At 44.3% G+C, this 20,622-nt stretch overlaps 1 protein-coding gene across 1 annotated transcript in view; it reads left to right on the top strand.

The window, feature by feature from the left end:
* The first annotated feature begins 1,765 nt into the window (after nt 1–1,765).
* The window catches only part of ninj1 (ninjurin 1), a 65,129-nt gene continuing 46,272 nt past the window's right edge, over nt 1,766–20,622 (top strand). The window contains exon 1 of the mRNA XM_070895316.1: nt 1,766–2,266. Coding sequence (XP_070751417.1) covers nt 2,198–2,266 — 69 coding nt within the window. The 5' untranslated portion in view covers nt 1,766–2,197. The remainder of the gene's footprint in view (nt 2,267–20,622) is intronic.

The raw sequence follows: 20,622 nt of genomic DNA, 5'->3' as shown, positions 1-20,622 counted from the left end.
CCCCTTTGAAACTGACTGCAAATTCAGGATGTAAAGTATGCGCAACTAAATGCAAAAATTCTGAAGTTGCGGTCAGTAATTCACTGCCCCAACACTGGCTGCATTTGCCATAGCCGGCAATAGTGAAACTGATGAAAGCTCAGGCTTTTCCATGTTAAATACCCCATTAAATGTTAAGTCTTGTTGGATTAGGTAAAACTGGGGTTTTAACAGCGCATTGACAGCTACACAAACGTTATAGCCCTGAAAAACGAATCTTAATTTGTTGGAGTGTCAAATTTCTCCCTGATGGTGAAAAAACTTTTTTTTTAATTAGATTTTTTAAAAGTTTGTTTATATTTGTTTTAGGTTTCCCCATGTGAGAGCCCCAATCTGTGTTTTGCTCTTAGTAACATTTTTTAAAAGTCTGAATAAAAGCAACTCCTTCACTTCCTGTTCCCCATCTTTCGGATGAGACATTAAACTGAGGCACATCTGCTCTTTCAGGTGGACGTAAAATATCCCATGGCACTATTTTGAAGAAGAGCAGGGGAGTTATCCCCAATGTCCTGGCCAATATTTATCCCTCAATCAACATAACAAAACAGATTATCTGGTCATTATCACATTGCTGTTTGTGGGAGCTTGCTATGCACAAATTGGCTGCCACGTTTCCGACATTACAACAGTGACTGCTCTCCAAAAGTACTTAATTAGCTGTAAAGCGTTTTGAGACGTCCGGTGGTCGTGGAAGGTGCTACATAAATGCAAGTCTTTCTTTTTTTGTCTGTGATCGGCTGCTTAAACAGCTTTTTGCGGTCACGGCAGCTGGAGTTAGGGATTCCCCATTAACTTACGTTGATTTCAACTGCACGTTGGAAAAGCTAAACTTCTCGCCAGACCTTTATGGGCGGCTTTCTTTGTGGCCTGTGGCAAACGCCTTTGCTTTACCACGAATTCCGGGACAGAATATTTTCACTTAATTGTTTTGGGATGGATTTGAATGCAGGTCTCCATTATAAATCTAACCCACTGCACCACCCAATTCCCGATTTTATAAAACTTGATATCTTAATTGAAAAGCTATGCCAGTAATGTTACAAAACAATTTTGGGACGGAGGTTGTTGCTCGCGACTGTGGAGTGTTCAGCTGTCCAGGAAATATTTCGACTGCCGATTATGTTTAACTAAGTTCTATTTATTGGTGAAGCATTGACCACGCTCGATCAGCTCCGATGGATGAGTCACATCGTCCGCATGTCCAATACCAGACTCCCAAAACGAGACCTCTACTCAGAGCTTCGACATGGCAAGTGAGTCCCAGGTGGGCAGAGGAAACGCTTCAAGGACACCCTCAAAGCCTCCTTGAAAAAGTGCAACATCCCTGGGAATCCCTGGCCCAAGACCGCTCAAAGTGGAGAAGCATCCGGGAAGGCGCCGAACACCTCGAGGCTCTTCGCTGGGAGCACGCGGAAGCCAAGCGTAAACAGCGGAAGGAGCGCACGGCAACCCAAGCACACCACCCCACCCATCCCTCCAACCACCATCTGCCCCACCTGTGACAGCGACTGTAGGTTGCACATTGGACTCATCAGTTACCTTAGAACTCATATTAGTGTGGAAGCAAGTCATCCTCCAATCCGAGGGACTGCCTAAGAAGAAGATTTATTGGTATACAAGTTTAAGTCAGTTTGAGGGAAAACCAACCCTTTTAGTTTATGTATCAAAATCAGGAGATTATAACATTCAGTAACACTCATTATCCAGCAGGAGGAGTGACGTTTATGATCAACAAGCAAACTGCTAACTTATTTGCATGTTATGGTCTATTTCTCAGTAGGCCACATCTTCCGATCAGGTGAATGAATCTGAACAAGTGGCTTTTTCCAAGTCTGGGTAAACAACTTTACAACCTGTACAGCACGTTGAATTTTACCAACTTCAGAAAAACGCACACTGAGGTTTCTCAATTTCAGCTGCCCAGCTGTTAAAGCGATTTGAGGATCTGAAACTGGATGCCAGCAGCGAAATGCCGTGGTCGGATCGAGCCCACTAGGTGGAGTTTCCCTTTGGAGCTGAATTGAGCTGTGGTGCGGGGCCGCCCTCGTCCAGTGTGGCGGACAGAGATTCAGTACTGAGAGTGACACCGCGCACTGCCGGCACAGCCTTCCCCGGACCTGGCACAAATCTCCTCGATTCCAGTCAAAATTGCTGAACGATGGCGTCTGAAAACATCGAGCTGAACGGCGATCTTGTGAACGGCGGGAGAGATGCGAATGTTGGCGAGGTAGGACCGGCACAGTGACTGGGTGGCCGCAAGTCCCAGACTCCACACCCTGTCGGGAGGCGGCAGGCAGTTACAATGTAACCACGCCAGCCAGCGCTTCCACCGGCCGCGCCACTGACTGCTGGCCACAGATGCCGCAGTTCGGCCATACTTACATTCAGTGCCGCGAACGCTTCATTGCACAATGCAGAATTAAGAACAGACCGAGTCGGAAAATGTAGATATATCCTACTTCATTGGCTGTAAAGCGCGTTGAGAGGTCCGGTGGTCGTGAAAGGCGCTATATAAATCCAAGTCTTTCTACATATATCTGAGTAGAGGCGTCCATTAAATAGTTGATTTGTTTTGCAACGAAAGAACGGCCCAGCGGCGTCTCCAAGACAATATGTGGAAATCGCCAGGAAACTCCCAGATAACGGGCAGGCATCCATTAAAGACAGGTATCTGGAGTTACAATTGGCCATATCCTGGTATCCCCTGAGGCTGATTACAACGGCTTTGCTCAATACATTTCCATTTCTCATTCATTTTATCTGAAGTTTTCGATATTAACTGTTAAACGCAATTCTTCCAAATCTGAAAGTATTTTCATCACTAATTTAGTATTAATATTTTATGTCTAAGGCATGAGGGCTTCTCAATAATAATTAGATGTGTGGCAGATAAATGTACCGTATATAAATACAAGTTATTATTATGCGTGAAATGGTCAGATGTCAGAGAACGCAAACCTGGAAACCTGAAACATTGTAGTATTGATGATTCTTTTTTTATATAGTACATGTTCTGTGGTTTTGACATTCACAATTCATTTTGTTGACTGCAGGTGTCACAATCTATATGTGCGGCCAGTGTGAGCTGCCCAGTTTCTTTTTTAATTCACTCTCAGGAGTTGCTGGGAGGCTGGCACTTGTTGTCCACCCCGAGTTACAACTTAATGGCTTGCTTGGCCACTTCAACCACAAACGTGTGGCACTGGAGTCACATATGGGTCAGACAGGGTAAAGACAGCAGGTTTCCTTCCCTAAAGGACATTAGTGAGCAAGCTGGGTTTTTATGACAAACCCAACACCTTCCTGGTCATTTTTATAATTTTTTAAAACATTTCCAATTTAAAATATTTTAAACTGCATTCAAATTCTCAAACTGCCACATTCTCAGGATTATTAGATTTTTGGATACTAAGGGAATCAAGGGATATGAGGATAGTGCGGGAAGGTGGAGTTAAGGCAGAAGATCGGCCAAGATCTTCTTAAAAGGGGAACAGGCTCGAAGGGCAAGATGGCCTTATCCTGCTCCTATTTCTTATGTATTTATTAGATTATTAGTCCAGGTCTCTGGATTACTAGTCCAGTAACATAACCAAAACACATTTTATTACACCCTACTTTTAAAGTACACAAAGTATCTATTATACTACATGAAATGTGAAAATGTCCTGTAATGCAGATACAAGATAGGAGAAATATTTCATATTAAACCAACTGAAAAAAGATGCAAAAAACTTTTCCTTTACATGTGGGCAGAGGGATGTTAGTGCTGGGAACAAAACACTTTACATTTTTGGACACTTCGGAAGAGCAAACTCCTCTTGCGCTATTGTGCCAATTTTTCACAACAGTCATCCCGTGGCCTGAGTGAAATTGAGGCCACTTTGTTTGTGCTGTGGGCCCTTGCCCAGGAAAAATTGTACTAACACTGCTCAAACTCATTTCATATCAGACGGTCAACAATAACAACTTGTATTTCTGTAGCCCATTTAACATATCCCAAAGCGCTTCATACGAGTATCATAAGACAAAAACTTGACACCAAGTCACATAAGGAGAAATTAGGGCAGATGACAAAACCTTGATCAAAGAGGTAGATTTTAAGGAACGTCTTAAAGGAGGAGAGAGAAAGGTAGAGAGGCAGAGAGTTTTGGCAGGGAATCCCAGAACTTAGGGCCCAGGCAGCAGAAGGCACAGCCACCAATGATTATAATCAGGGATACTCAAGAAGGCAGAATTAGAGGAGCGCAGATATCTCTGGGGGTTGTGGGACCGGAGGAGATTTCAAAGACAGGGAGGGGAGAAGCCATGGAGGAATTTGAAAACAAAGATGAGAATTTTAAAAGCGAGGCGTTGCTTAACCGGGAGCCAATATAGATCAACAAGCTCAGGGGTGATGGGTGAACAGGACTTGGTGCGAGTTAGGATGCGGGCAGCCGAGTTTTGGATGGCCTCAAGTTTACGTAGGGTAGAACATGGGAGGAGTGTGTTGGAATAGTCAGGTCTAGCAGTAACAAAGGCATGGATGAGGGTTTGAGCAGTGGATAAGCTGAGGCAGGGGTGAAGACGGAGCGATGTTATGGAGGTGGACAGATGTTGGGGAGAGAGATGGAGTCAGTGACTAGGGAACGGAGTTTGTAGCGGGGACCGGAAACTATGGCTTCCCAATAATTTAATTGGAAAAAATCGGTAAATAAAGTAAGCTTTCATTCAAGGTGCCAGGGTGTAGGATGAGTGTCCAACCAACTGTCCTACTTGGACCGTCTCTATTAAACAGTACTTGTCTTTAGCAAAAAAAAGGAAATGTGCTCAGCATTGTGAAGGTTACAGGTAAGAGCCGACTCAGAATATAGATAGTAGAAATGGTACAGTATTACTGCTAAATATGACTTTCCTTGCACATTCATGATCATATAACTGAAGGAAAAGTATTAGAAGATTAATTTTTAGATCTTTTCCACAAGAATGAAACACAATACAAAATAGTCTTCTTAGGCAGTCCCTCGGAGTCGAGGATGACTTGCTTCCACACTAAAAATGAGTTCTCAGGTGACTGATAAGTCCGGTGCGGGAACTACAGTCTCTCACAGGTTAGACAGACGGTGGTTGAAAGGACGTTGGTTGAAGTGCCGGTTTGTTGAAGAGCTTGGGTTGTCATGTGCTCCTTCCGCCATTTGCGCTTGGTCTCCACTTGCTCCCGGTGAAGAGACTCGAGGTGTTCGGCGTTTTCCCGGATTATTCTCTTCCACTTTGAGCGATCTTGCGCCAGAGATTCCCAGGTGTCGGTGGGGATGTTGAACTTCTTCAAGGAGGCCTCGAGGGTGTCCTTGAAGCGTTTCCTCTGCCCAAAAATAATACTACTCAAACTCCCATAAAATCAGTAGGACAATATCAAATCCAGCAACATACCAGTTGGAAAATCCAACTGAATGATAATGCAAACAGCTTCACACTTCTGCATTAAATAACTTTCAAACAGTTTTTTATTCACTGACAAGTGTGGATATTCAGGAAAGAGTGTCGTTGAGAATAAATACATCATTAGACAGTAGACCACTGGAAAATGTACTGCCAAAATAGTTGTACATTGACTTGCCAGTGTGGAATTATAAAATATAAAAATATCCAGGAGAAGAAAATAGTAATGTAGTTTCAAGGTTAAATAGGAACCATATTTCATTCAAAAGGGAATGAACTGTATCCAGGATATTAAATCAGATGAGTATTTTAATATTTAGTTGCTGTAAGCAAATTCGTGCTGTGGTTCAAAAAGTCAATTTCACGCAACATGTTGACGTTTCTCAACATATCTCTGTAAATCCTTTCATAGCTGCTTCGTAGAGTTGGACTCACCCTGCTGGCCTGAGGTTGAAGGAATGTTTTGCTACTCAACATATATAAAGTTAAAATGGAAAAAGTAACAGTAGTGGATGTTTGCAGTGCGGTCTGTATGCTTACTAATATAATGTTGTTATGGGTATAAAGTAATAGGTCAATAGCGACCCTTCTCATCCTGTCCCCGCACTGTTACCTCTGAAGTCCCCCAAGGATCTATCTTTGGCCCCCTCCTATTTCTCATCTACATGCTGCCCCTCGATAATAATAGAATTCTGGCCTCTTGGACATCTCCAATTTCCTTCGCACCCACCTTTGTCAGCCGTACCTTTAGCCATCTCGACCCTAAGCTTGAATTCCTTCCCTAAACCTCTCCACCTCTTTACCTCTTTCCTCCTTTAAGACACTCATTAAAACCTACCTCTATACCGGTCCAAATATCTCCTTATGTGGCTCTGTGTTAAATTTTGTCTGATAACGGTCCTGTGAAGTACCGTGAGACACTTTACTATGTTAAAGGCACTATATAAATGCAAATTATTGTTGATTTTAAAATTCTCATCCTCGTGTTCAAATCCCTGTATGGCCTCACTCACACTGCGCCCCCCCCCCCCCCCCCCCCAATCTCTGTAACCTCCTTCAGCCCTACAACCCTCTGAGAGCTCTGCATTTCTCCAACTCTGGCTTCTTGTGCATCCCCCACTTTCTTCGCTCCACTACTGGCGCCCATGCCTTCAGCTGTCTAGGCCCAAACCTCTGGAATTCCCTCCCCAAACCTCTTTGCCTCTCCTCCTTTAAGATGCTGTTTAAAACCTACATCTTTGACCAAGCGTTTGGTCACCTATCCTGATGTCTCTTTTTTTGGCTCAGTGTCAATTTTTGTCTGATTACGCTCCTGTGAAGCACCTTGGGATGTTTTACTACTTTAAAGGTGCTATATAAATGCAATTTATTGTTGGTATGCAAATGCACTCATAATTGGTACATTAATGCATTCAACTGATATACAATGTCTGAATTTAATTTGTTGCTTATTACTTCAGAAGATATATAAATGTAAAATGTGAACATTTTAGGTTACCATAGTTTAATTATGGCTTGAACTCAAACTGCAGATAAATTTTAATTGCCCAAGATTAAGAATATAAAACATGACATGAGAAAAGTCCATTCAGCCCATTAATCCAATGTTCCCGAAAGCAACAAAAGTTATGGAGATGGCTAATACTATTCTCTTTATTGTAGATCATACTTGGGGGGCGAAATTGCCCCGCACCCCGAGATGGGCAGCTAAATGCCCCGGAATTGGGGTCTTTGAATCAAAACCATCTGCGGGGCGGCATCAGAGGCATAATTCGCCTCTGCGGGGCGGTAGCCGGGCAATAAACGGACGGAAGTATGGCACGGTGCTCAGCGTTGGGCTGACCATGTTAACGTGACGCTGACGCGTCACAACATCCCTCCCCTTTTAAATGGGAGGGCCGCTGCAAACTCTGCAGCCGCTTTCCTGGCACTCACTGAGTCACCCGGGAGGGTTTCAACCAGGCAAGCGGCCGCCATTGTTGGGTCGACTGCAAAGTCGTCCGACAAAAAGAAGATGCCAGCCTTTAAGGGCGGCCGGAGTGCCCCAGCCACCACAGCTTGACCCGCCAAGCTGTCGGTGGCATTGCCCCGCGCCAACCTCGCTCCCACGGGGCAATTTTCCTCTCAGGGTGCAAAGGGGGCGGCATGGGGTGATAAGGGGTTGGTGTGCACAGCAATGACATCATTGCTGTGGGCGCCTCCGCTGCCTGGGGCAAAAACTACGTGATGCGCGCAAAGTCGTTTTCACCGCCACCATCCTGAGGGCAATTCCGGCCGGGTCGCTTCCGCTGCCTGCCTCCGGGTGAAAAGTCCTTATCAACAATTGTCCCCAAACCTTAGTGGAAGTGCAAGATTGAATACAACGATATTTTAGCATTGCTGTTTGTCAATGACACTATACAGTGTGGGCTGGAATTTCCTCGAACTGGCTTGCACCAAAATTTTCTGGGACTCAGTTAGCATATGCTGCAATATAACAATGAATGAATGGTAAACAAGAAGCAATGAACATAAACAATCAGGCCCAAGGGAACGCAAAACATGAGACATCGTCCTTAAGTCTCTCTCTGTCTTATTGATGTTAGGAAAATTTATCTTTGAAGCCATCAAACCATCACCTATGCAGAGTAAGCACAGCATGTTTAACAAAATGCAATTTTGGAAGCTTTTGTTTTTTTAATCTTAATGGATTCTGATGGCATAAATAAAGCATTCAGAGATATTAAAAATACAGTGCTGGTCTCAGCAAGGAGAAATGAAAAGAGGAAAAAAATCGCTATAAAACGCCGGCAATAGTGACTTTGGGTTCTGCTCAGCCTAAACTTCTGAGTGTAATTATACCTCTATTCAGAATGAACATAAATGCAGGAAATCTGCGTTCTCTGGTCTTTTGCGCAGGGGAGCTATGTTAATAAGCTAAGTGGTCTTTAGGTGGATGTAACTCGGGAATGGTGGAAATGATCACAGAAGTTAGTGAGTAGCAAAGTTCCGGTGTAAATTTGGCATAAGTCACCTGCACGCGTATTTCTTTGAACAAACCAAGTGCGACTCTTAGCCAATCGTGAGCCGAAAATCATAGGAAAATCTGGGTCTATAGGACCAATTTTACAGAATGTCATTCCCAGCGGAGAGCTCACTTACCTGGAGCACATATTAGGAAATTGCGGGTGAGATCCCCATGATTAAAGTGAATGGATGGACAATCATGGGAAGCACTCCTCATTTTCCTGACTTGCGCTCCTGACAGGTAAGCCTTCTGCTGGGAGCACGATTTTGAAAACTCAACCTTTTACACGTTGGCGATGCAAAGTCAGATTTAAAAATACTTTGTGAACTTCATTTTGTACTATCTTAAAGAGGAAGTGGGAATTATCCAGGCATAGTATAGCACTGCAACACTGCTTACATGACATCAGACCCCTTTAGAAGTTTTCAGTAAGCAATTTTCTGCAGAGTTATAGGAGTTATATGAGCTTTTTAAAAAGTGTGCATATCATTGTAATTCAAAGAGGTGTACATTTACTTTGTTCCTAACACAGGAAAGGAAAGGGTTTTTACTACAGTGATGCACCATTGTCTCTTATGCAGAATGTAGATATATGCATTAGCACAGAAAGAATTTCGAAAGCATCAACTGTAAAGAACAAAATTATTCCCATTCATGGTTGTCAAGTGTCCATAGTTTCAGACAAAAAATGTAACTATCAAATATGTTTGCTTCGATTCTGTTCGCAAAGGTAGGAGTTTCCGTTGTTTTGACAGATTTGCCCATATCTCTATATGGAAGGTGGGTCATTTTTAATAAAGAAAGAACGAATAACTTGCATTTTTATAGTGCCTTTCATAAACTCAGGACTTTCCGAAGCACTTCACAGTAATGAAGCCAATGAGATGATTTGAAAAACCACTGTGCGTTTGATCTACATGCTGAAATATTCCACATGAAACAAATGTAATTCCGATTGGCAAAGAAAAGTCTCCCACACTGACTCATCAGGCAGCCTGGTGGTGCAGCAAGATTGTGAAGTAAAGTACGACTCAGAACAATGGCAGGACATGGGGTCCAATTTTGGCCATGACTTGCATCAATTTTTTTTTGGAGTAAGTTGTTTTTTTCTGGCGTAAATTTAAAAAATGCCATTTTCCCCCCAAAATAAGTCTGTTACGTACGATTTTTTTTAGGTCCGTTTTTTTTTCCAAACACTTCCCAGACACTTACGCCAGTTTTGGCCATTTATGCCACTTTGGCCAGCTAAAACTTACTCCAAATCCACTTAGGTCAGCGTATGTGGCCAGTTCTGAAAAACATTGCGGGCAGTGAAGAAAAAGCAGTGCACATTCGGCAGACATTAAGGCAGGGATAGGGGAGGGAAGGGAACTGGAGAGGACCTCACCAAGCACCAAACATTGCAAGGAAAAGCTCAAACAATTAAAATACTAATAAAAATGAAGTAAATCCTGCTGGAGAAATGTGAGCTGCTGGCCACGATGTCATGGGGGTGGGGGGTAGCCAGAGAGAGAGAGAGAGAGATGCTGGTATACAAAACATTCTTTCTCTTTTCCCCCCCCCCCACAAAACTCTCCTCCCCCCCCCCCCCACCCATACACTCTTTCTCACCACCCCCCCCCCCCCACCAAAACACTCTTTCTCTCCCCCCAAAAACTCTCTTTCTCCCCCCCCTCCCCAAAATGCTCCTCCTCCCCCCCCGCCTCCCCAATCAAAAGTCTCAAGCACAGCCACTAAATAAAAAATAGAACTGAAGTCCTACCTCGCACGGGAACTCAGCGGGCCGGCCAGCCGGTGCGGGAGACCACTCGGCCGGGGATAGGATGTGGCGAGATCAGTCGTCCATTCGGCCGGGGATAGGGGCTGCGAGCATGGGATCCTGCTCACAACCCACAGGACGTGCTAGGAGGGCAGGAGCATGCGCGCAGCCCTCACTGAGCATGCGCGCAGGTGCCGGCAGTGCTTTCTGCGCTGGCCTGTTGCTCCGCCCCCCCCCTTCAGCCTCCATGCCACGCCACGACTCCGGGGACTCCGAAGAGAGGCCATGATGGGGCCCCTTTTTTCTGGCGCCCTTTCCAGAGTCAGCCAAAGTCAGCGCGCTTCAGGTCAGTGCGCCGAAAAAACGGCTTGCGCAATGTTGGGCCCATGGTTTGGCACTTTTATTATCATCATCATCATAGGCAGTCCCTTGAAGGGAGGATGACTTGCTTCCATGCTGAAAAGGGATGAGTTCACAGGTGTTTTAATGAAGGACCCAATATTCTGAATCCTGAATTACATGTTGAAGGGTGGGGGATGCCTGTGCGTGGATTTTTTTAACGTGTGGCGGCCATTGCACACCAGCCACCACATGGGCTTGACAGAGCTAGGTCTTGGTCCAGTGGCAAGGATCAACCAAGACGACTGGAGACCAGCTATGCTGCACGAACCTCGTGCACACACATATCGCAGTGTGGGCTGGCCCGTGCTGCCCCTGGGCCCTCTCCTCTCCTGGGCCCCGAACTCACGCCTCTCCTGGACCCCGATCACATCCCTCTACGAACTCTTGCCGCACCTTCGCCTTGACCTCGCCGCTCCTGCTGTACCTGCCCACACTGCAATCAGCCCCAGGGCATCGCTGCAGGAGTTCCTCAGGGCAGTGTCCTAGGCCCAACCATCTTCATCAATGACCCTCCTTCCATCATAAGGTCAGAAGTGGGGATGTTCGCTGATGACTGCACAGTGTTCAGTTCCATTTGCAACTCCTCAGATAATGAAGCAGTCCATGCCCACATGCAGCAAGACCTGGACGACATTCAGGCTTGGGCTGATAATTCGCAAGTAACATTCACGCCACACAAGTGCCAGGCAATGAATATCTCCAACAAGCAAGAATCTAACCACCACCCCTTGACATTCAGTGGCATTACCATCGCCGAATCCTCCACCATCAACATCCTGGGGGTCATTATTGACCAGAAACTTAACTGGACCAGCCACATAAACACTGTGGCAACAAGAGCGGGTCAGAGGCTGGGTATTCTGCGGCGAGTGTCTCACCTCCTGACTCCTCAAGGCCTTTCCACCATCTACAAGGCACAAGTTAGGAGTGTGATGGAATACTCCCTACTTGCTTGGATGAGTGCAGCTCCAACAACACTCGAGAAGCTCGACACCATCCAGGACAAAGCAGCCCACTTGATCGGCACCCCATCTATCACCTTTAACATTTATTCCCTCCACCACCAGTGCTCTGTGGCTGCAGTGTGTACCAATTACAAGATGCACTGCGTCACTCAAGGGAGGGAGTATGGACAACGTGTGAGGGAGGCGGTAAGACGTCGGAAATCAGCGCGGTCCAGGCCTGCAAGACCATCAGCAGGCTGGGGCCATTGGAGGGAGCAGCGTGCGGCAGCAGACCACCGCAAGGAGCAGCGTGTGCTGCTGCAGGAGGATTTTTATTATAAGGGGATATCCATCCCATCATTTTGGATCAATAGCACATGAGTATAAATTTAATGGACCATTTGGTGATTTTCTCTGAAAATTTTATTGTAAAGAGTGACAGCAGCTGCCAAAATAGTTCCATGAAAAAAATGTCATTATACTGGTCCTTAAATTATATAAATTGTATAAGGGGGCTTCCCATGGTGAGGAGGAAAGATGGGATGGTAGAAGGCAAGCCAGTGGACTCCTGGCTAGTTACAGAGCACCATTGGAACATAAGAAATAGGAGCAGGGGTAGGCCATTCGGCTCTTCGAGCCTGCTCCGTCATTCAGTAAGATCATGGCTGATCTTCTACCTCAACTCCATCTTCCCGCAATATCCCTGTATCCCTTTGTTACCTTAGTATCCAAAAATTAGCGATCTTTGTCTTGAATATACTCAATGACTGACCATCCACAGCTCTCTGAAGTAGAGAATTCCAAAGATTCACAAGCCATTGAGTGAAGAAATTTCTCCTCAGCTCATTCCTAAATGGCCAACCCCTTATTCTAAGACTGTGACTCCTGGTTCAAGAAAACATCTTCCCAGCATCTACCTTGTCAATCCCCTTAATAATTTTATTCGTTTCAATGAAATCACCTCTCATTCTTCTAAACTCTAGGGAATATAGGACAATTTCCCCCATCCCAGGAATCAGTCTGGTGAATCTTCATTGCACTCCCTCTAAGGCAAGTATATCCTTCCTTAAGTAAAGAGACCATTAGTTGAAGCTGGGGGTAATTTGCTGCTCTGCGTTCTCAACTGAAGACAGACCACTTATATTAGCTGATGACATGGGAGCTTTAAGGGTGAGGAAAATTATGAAACACTATAACAAGGGCGCACTTCATACACAAAATGTTGCATTAGGATCACAAAGCAGACTAACAAGAGAAGCTTATCTCTTGCAGAAGCTAGTGTAATTAAGTCAACAATTCTATTGGGCAGTGAATTTAATGGCCCTGAAATTCCGGCCTCCCGGGTCTGTACGGAGTTCCGACAGACTCGGGAAGGCATCGGAAATGCCGGTTTCCAGCGCGCTATGCGCAGTGTGCTGGAAACTGGCATTTCCGATCTGTCAAGTTTCTGGCTTGACAGATCGTAGCCAGATCAGGAGCGAGGACACTTGTAAGTGTAAATTTCCAATATTTATGCTTACAAATGTCCTCAAAAATCTTGCGCCTGAAAAAGCAGGCGCATAACCTACATTTACAGGCACAAGTGTTTTAAAAACACAAAAACATCTAAAAATAAAGTTATTAAAACATATATTATCATTAAAAACCCTCCCCACAATGGTAAGTTTACTTAAAAAAACTTTTTTAAAAATCAGGAAATTATTTTTTTTAAAGACATTAATAACTTTACTTTAAATGAATGTAGTGTAATTATTTTCTATTTTTATTAGTGTTTGGGGCTGTGTTTTGGGTGTTTCGCGCTCTATCTCAATCATTGTAATAGGAGTTTAGGACCCTGCGGAACTCCTATTATTATGATACCTTACCTGATTGGCTGCCCAGAGCCTTGTGAGTCCAGCTCGAGGCCTGCGCACGTGTCGACGTGCACACGCTGCGTCTCGCAGTCAGGGCAGGCCACAGGATTGGAAGGTTCAATTGGACACCAGCTTAAGGTAGGTGTGTATTTTTTCTCTAAAATGCCCGTGGGAAGGCCAAACCGGAATTTCAGGGCCAATATCTCCCAGAGGATGAACTGACACAGGATAGCCTTTTATGTAAAGCATACAGGAAACTACACCCAGTTCAAGGAGCCAGATCTAAATAGCATAATAGCTTCTCCATGGAGATAAAACTGTAAATGGTACATCGATTGAAATAGTTAAGCTTATTATTGAGATATCGAACGATGTATCAGTAAAATGAACCATTTTGTGCTACTGACACTCTATAACTTTTGACGGTGAATCATTTCTATGTCTGGCTCGCAATGTAGAAACAAAGGCTAATATTTCTCAGTAGTAACTGAACCCACTGGTGATGTCAGTGGCTGATTCCAGCTCATTGCGTAGATGGCAATTTTCAGTGCTTTCGACCTCTTATTTCTGCATCAATGGAACTATAGTGATATAACAGGAACAGCAGAAAAACTTCAATTAGTAAGAGGCAGACAGTGGGCCGAGTCTAGGCTTTCCGCCCTCCCCCACCAGAACAAGTCCAGAGACTTGTTCTGCCAGGCCTCGGGTGGCTGGCGAGCTGTCCATAACATTTTTTACTTTTATGTCGCTGATGGGACCTATCCATGATGGCACTCGGACAGCGCTTTCACAGGACTTATACCCTTGGACCTCAGCTGCCAACCCTTGAGCTCTGGACACCTAACAGACAGCCTCTGTGCCCAGCGTTTGAGACCGCAAATGGGGAGGAAATATGGCAGAGGCTATATTTCCCACATTTTCATGTTGTGACCATATGCCTGCCCACCTATGGGTGGGTATATTGTGCCCCAATGGGACTGGCCCCTAGAAAATGGTGAGGAGATGGCTGAATGCATCCTGGAGTAGCTTTCTGCTTCTGCTCCCATTAGAAATGCTGAAAAATTGGCAGTGGGAAGGGGGTTTTGGACAAGAGGCAGAAAGCCTAGACCCTCAAATCAAAAAGGACATTGCATTTCACAACACTTTGGAAAGAACTCGCTAATAACCTTACTTGGAAATGTCATTGCTTTGTGATCTAAATTTGGCCAGCAATAGAATACTGTAACCCTATTTCATGGTGTGCAGAAAAACCCCTTTGTTTCTGTATTCAGTACAGTCTAAAGTTACACAAACTAACAAAGTTTACTTTCTGCCAAAATCGGCCCTTACATCACTGCAGAAATATTGCAGGACATTAGCTCTTTTCAAAGAGATGACAAAATCAGAACCGCTGGAGTAGCTTGAGCTCTGCGTATCCCAGAAACACAAGAGCTGATGCAGCTCCACCTTAATAATCTCAGTAATTTCAGTAACAGCAAAGATTTGGCACTTATTGCACTGTTTCCTTTATTCTGGAATACACTTTTGGGCTAGAAATTCAATTTTCAGCGAAAACGGTATTATTACGCAAAAATTACCGTTTTCACTTCATTACCGTTAGTAGGCCCGATTTTCGGCCTTTAATTTGCGCAGCGTTAAAAATCAGCGTTGCACGAGGATTTCGGCGAATTTAGTCCGGGGCTGATAGCACTGCGAGAGAGGTCTTGGGAGGGGGGGAAAAATAAAAGAAAAAAATTGCAAAAAGCATTCACAAAACCCTTATCTACTAAATCGCTGAAAAATAATTAAAAAATAAAAACTTTAACTTAGCTTTTTTGCAGGTCTTCATTTTTACCGCTGCTGGCAGGGCTGCAACGCAGGTTTTTCCCTGCCGGTATTCTGGGTGCAGAATACGGGTGCGGAGATTGAACCAAATATCGGTCGAAAACGCTATTTCGAGTGTTGCACGTCGGCGCTCCTCTCCCCAGCGGTACATGGAAAGCACCACCGCAAAAAGGTCACCGAAGATCCCGCTGACCGGGTTTTCGCTGCAGAAGGTGAAATATCGCTCAGAAACCCGGTCGCAATGTTGGTGAATTTCTAGCCACATAAAGTTAACCAGTGCCTGTTGAATCAAGGGTTGCTGGAATGGACTTTGGGCTCTGTGAGGTCTGTTACATGTCTGTTGGTACTCCAGTACAATTCCCAAGTCATATTGTACTCCCCACTACTACTGTCATGGTACATCAGTTATTGAAGGTTGGCATGCAGGTACAGCAGGCGGTTAAGAAAGCAAATGGCATGCTGGCTTTCATAGCGAGGGGATTTGAGTACAGGGGCAGGGAGGTGTTACTACAGTTGTACAGGGCCTTGGTGAGGCCACACCTGGAGTATTGTGTACAGTTTTGGTCTCCTAACTTGAGGAAGGACATTCTTGCTATTGAGGGAGTGCAGCGAAGGTTCACCAGACTGATTCCCGGGATGGCGGGACTGACATATCAAGAAAGACTGGATCAACTGGGCTTGTATTCACTGGAGTTCAGAAGAATGAGAGGGGATCTCATAGAAACGTTTAAAATTCTGATGGGTTTAGACATCTTAGATACAGGAAGAATGTTCCCAATGTTGGGGAAGTCCAGAACCAGGGGTCACAGTCTAAGGATAAGGGGTAAGCCATTTAGGACCGAGATGAGGAGAAACTTCTTCACCCAGAGAGTGGTGAACCTGTGGAATTCTCTACCACAGAAAGTTGTTGAGGCCAATTCACTAAATATATTCAAAAAGGAGTTAGATGTAGTCCTTACTACTAGGGGTACAAGGGATATGGCGAGAAAGCAGGAATGGGGTACTGAAGTTGCATGTTCAGCCATGAACTCATTGAATGGTGGTGCAGGCTCGAAGGGCCGAATGGCCTACTCCACCTATTTTCTATGTTTCTATGTTTCTAGTGTAAAATTTGGGAGATGTCGGTATTCATCTCAGTATGTAGCTGCATAAGGTTATGCTGCCTAAAAAATTTAAAACTGAGATTCTTTGCGGCATAGTTTATTAAGAATAGTTGATCTCCCATAACATTGCTCACGGACACAATTATCAAAACATTGTACTTTTTCTTTCTGAAACTGTCTGTTCATCTTTCATTCTCTAATTTTTTGTCTCTGCTCCTTCAATCTGCCTTTTTCTCTCTTTTAAAGCATCATCATATTTGTCTATGATTGTTTTTTATTCTCGGGCAAATTGCTGCTCATCTGCAACTTCCTAATTCCACTGTGTCACACTGCATATCTCGCACAGTTTTTTTTCTATCTTTGGAAGGTATTTTCATTTTCTGAATGAAATTTGGGGCTAGAAATAAATATTTTTCGATCTTTCACGAATTTCACTCCCTGCTTATAGGAGTTCCATTATAGTACACAAGTGCTTCACATGAAAGGATAAATGAATTAAAGTGTCCCCACACTTACAGCTCAAATTAACTTTCTGCGGCACTGCATTAAGTAGTTATTGAATGAATGTGGGATTTACCTGCCTTGCAAGGGGACCTGTACAACTTGCTTATGAACAAGTTGGTCCCACTAATATCTGGGCTTAATTCCATCTTTAACAATTAAACCAAGAGAATCTCCAATATATTGTTTAGCGCATTGTTTACATGTCCTTTATTAAAATACAATTCTATAAATACCGCAGAACCACAATGAGAAGCAACATTTATTTAAGCTAATCAGTCAGGACGCCATTAGAATTTACAGTGACTCATTTCCTTCGGGCCTGTTGCTAATGGAAACCACAAGTTTCTTTGGATATATTCTAAAATGATAAAAGAGGTGAATCTACAAAAATAGTCAAATTTAGAAATGACAAATTAGTCATTATTTGTATTAACAAAAGGTGAGAGATATTGGGCCTAAGTTTCCTCCCCCTGTTAAAACGGCGCACCTCCATGAGGTGCGGCGCTAGACAAAAAGGGCGCCGAAAAGTTACCTTCCAATTCTCCCGCTCCTCAGGACGTCTTTGGCCTCGGCGTGGCGCAGCACATCCGGGGGGGGAGCGGGGCGGTAGAGCCAGGTCCCGGCGCTGAAAACAGTGCCAGGACCTCTGCATATGCGTACTAGAGTGCGCGCGCATGTGCAGTAGCTCCTCGCAGCCCGAATCTCTGCGACACTGTGCAGGCTGTGTGGGAGAGGCCCGAAGCATGCTGCCCCTAGCTCTGGCCAAACGGGCTCCCTCATTGGTGGCCCGCTGCATTCCCTAAGGTAGGACTTCTATTTTTTATTTGTTATTTATTGATTGATTGATTGCTTATTACTTTGGTCTTGGTGCTTTAGGTGCAGGGTTCCTTCTATTTTTTATTTGTTAATTAATTGCTTATTACTTTTTGTGCTTTGTTTAGTGCTTTGTAAGTCTTGGTGCTAGGTGCAGGTCCTCTCAGCTTCCTTGTAGTTTTTATTTGTTACTGAATGCTTATTTTTGTGCTTTGTTTAGTGCTTGGTGCTTTAAATGTATTTATGCTTCTTGAATGTTGTGAAGGTGTTTGGTGCTTTGCAAGGTCCTCTCACTTCCCTTCCCCCCCACCCCTCCCACTCTGGCTACCTGCGCTGATTTCTTAGCTCACCGCAAGGTTTTTCACTGCGGACACAAGTGGCCACATTCGCTGGCCTAAGTTAGTTTGGAGTAACTTTTAGCTGTCTAAACTTGCTTAAATGGCCAAAACAGGTGTAAGTGGCTGGTAATGCCCCCTTTTGAAAAAAAAACTAAACTTAAAAAAAATCCTAACTAACTCACTTACACTGGAGCAAATTAAATGGGCAGAATTGTGATAATCAAAAAAAATCTAATTGCTCCAAAAAAATCAGAGCAACTCCTGGGGAAACTTGGGCCCATTAGTCCCAGGGAATAGAATAATTTTTCACTTCATACTCCCAGTGACAATATCAAACTTATCACATAAACTAGTGCCTACTAAGTGTTGAACAAAATGGGTGTAGAGAAGTCACAGCAAGCCCATTAACCCTTTGAGAACCATAGAAATATGCAATTTTCCTTTCAAATAATCGCCATTAATTTAATTTGTCCAGTTGTCTTTGTTACAAACCAGAAGAGAAGGCATCAATAAAACTGAACCACTTTCTTCTCTGAACAGAAACATTTTAATTTTGATCTGGTGCTGTTGGTAATTGTCTCGAACTCTTGAGGATTTCATATAAATGGTTTAAAAAAAAAACAAAGTAATCCTGATGAACTACTGTCCTTAATAACATGTCTGCATAGTCTCACTCCTGCCACTTTTGGTATTACTGACCAGGTTGCTGCATCATCATGCAGTTAGTTGGTTGTCATTTCACTGGAATAACAGGTTCTATTTGTGGCTATACTGGGCATATCCCTGAAGTTAAATTTCAATAAACAACTTGTGTAAACTTCTGTGTTTGTCCTGTGGCCGGATAAGATAACCTCAGTCACCAATGGGGACTTCCCACTTGCACCAATCTTTCCATGGCTAGGTTTGAACACAAACACAGACAAATCTTTTAGTCATTTCTATGAAAGAAACCAGAATAGTTTGATCAAAGTTCTGTTGAGCAATCTACATTGTGAATACTTTGTGCATTGGGGTAGGGGTGGGATTGGTTAAGAGGCCATATTCGTATTTCTTCTCTTACTCCTATTATCCTCCTCCCTGTGTCGTTTGTACTACTGTACCTACACATTGGGTCAAAACAAAACAAAACCACAAAGGGATTCACAGGCAACAAAATGAAACAGCACTATTGTGAACATAACTTCATTACTCATCAAGGTCCAGGTCGGTGATTGGAGCGCAGGCAGATACAGCTGGAGCGGCGAGATCAGGGCGAAGGAGCAGCGAGAGACTGTGGAGGCACGTGATCGGGGCCCAGGAGAGGCGTGAGTTCAGGACCAGGGGCCCAGGGGCAGCACGGGCCAGCCCACACTGCGATTATATGTGCGCGCATTCGGTCTGTGCAGCAGAGCAGGTCTCCAGTCGTCTTGGGTAATCCTTGCCACTGGACCATGACCGAGCTCCGTCAAGCCCGTGTGATGGCTGGTGTGCAACGGCCACCACACATTAAAAAAATCCACGCACAGGCATCTCCCATCCTTCAAGATGTAGTTCAGAACCTGGAATTTTAGGTCCTTCATTGGAACGCCTGTCAACTTATCCTTTTTTGGCGTGGAAGCAAGTCATCCTCGTTTCGAGGGACTGCCTATGATGATGACTTTGTAATATTTTTTCTTTTCTTTCCACATCTATCTTATTCTCTTAATTTAGGAAAGTTTGACTGTCCAGCCCAGATTAACAGTCCATGATGTGATAGGGTCCCCACTTTCTCAGGCCCAGACATGAAAACTCAACCCCAATGATTGACGGGGTGGAAATCAGTTTGAACTGGAATTTTAACTCGGGATTCCTTCCAATAACTTAGCATTTTATTCTAAAACCAATATTGTCTTACTGTAATTTATTTGTATAGATAATGGCATGGACTTGGATGTATCATACTAAGTGGCCTGGATTCTTGGCAGTTTCTACAGTATGCTTGTTTGTATGGTGGGTTTTATTTGCCCTTCGTGATTGCACTGGAGAGGGTACAGAGGAGATTTACGAGGATGTTGCCGGGAGTGGAGAATCTAAGCTATGAGGACAGATTGGATAGGCTGGATTTGTTTTCATTGGAACAGAGGAGGCTGAGAGGAGACCTCATTAAGGTGTATAAAATGATGAGGGGCCTAGAGATAGTGGACAGAAAGGGTCTATTTTTCTTAGCAGAGGGGTCAACAACTATGGGGCATAAATTTAAAGTAATTGGTTGAAGGTTCAGAGGGGATTTGAGGGGAAATTTCTTCACCCAGAGGTTGGTGGGAGTCTGGAACTCACTGCCTAAAAGGGTGGTAGAGGCAGAAACCTTTACCACATTTAAAAGGTACTTGGATGTGCACTTGAAGTGCTGTAACCTGCAGGGTTATGGACCAAGAGCTGGAAAGTGGGACTAGGCTGGATAGCCTCTTGTTGGCCGGCATGGACATGATGGGCTGAAATGGCATCCTTCTGTGCTGTAAACTTCTATGATACAAATCAGATGTGTGGATAGGGGTTTGTATGGGAACTTTCAAGAGGCCAAGGTCTTGGTGGAATTTTTGTTTGGCTCCTTGAGACATCTACAGCTCAGGGTGAAGTTGAGGGTATTATTGGATGTCGCTGAC

This window comes from Pristiophorus japonicus, chromosome 12, assembly GCF_044704955.1.
Source record: "Pristiophorus japonicus isolate sPriJap1 chromosome 12, sPriJap1.hap1, whole genome shotgun sequence".
Taxonomy (NCBI): Eukaryota; Metazoa; Chordata; class Chondrichthyes; family Pristiophoridae; genus Pristiophorus; species Pristiophorus japonicus.
This window is presented reverse-complemented; position numbering and strand designations above follow the sequence as displayed.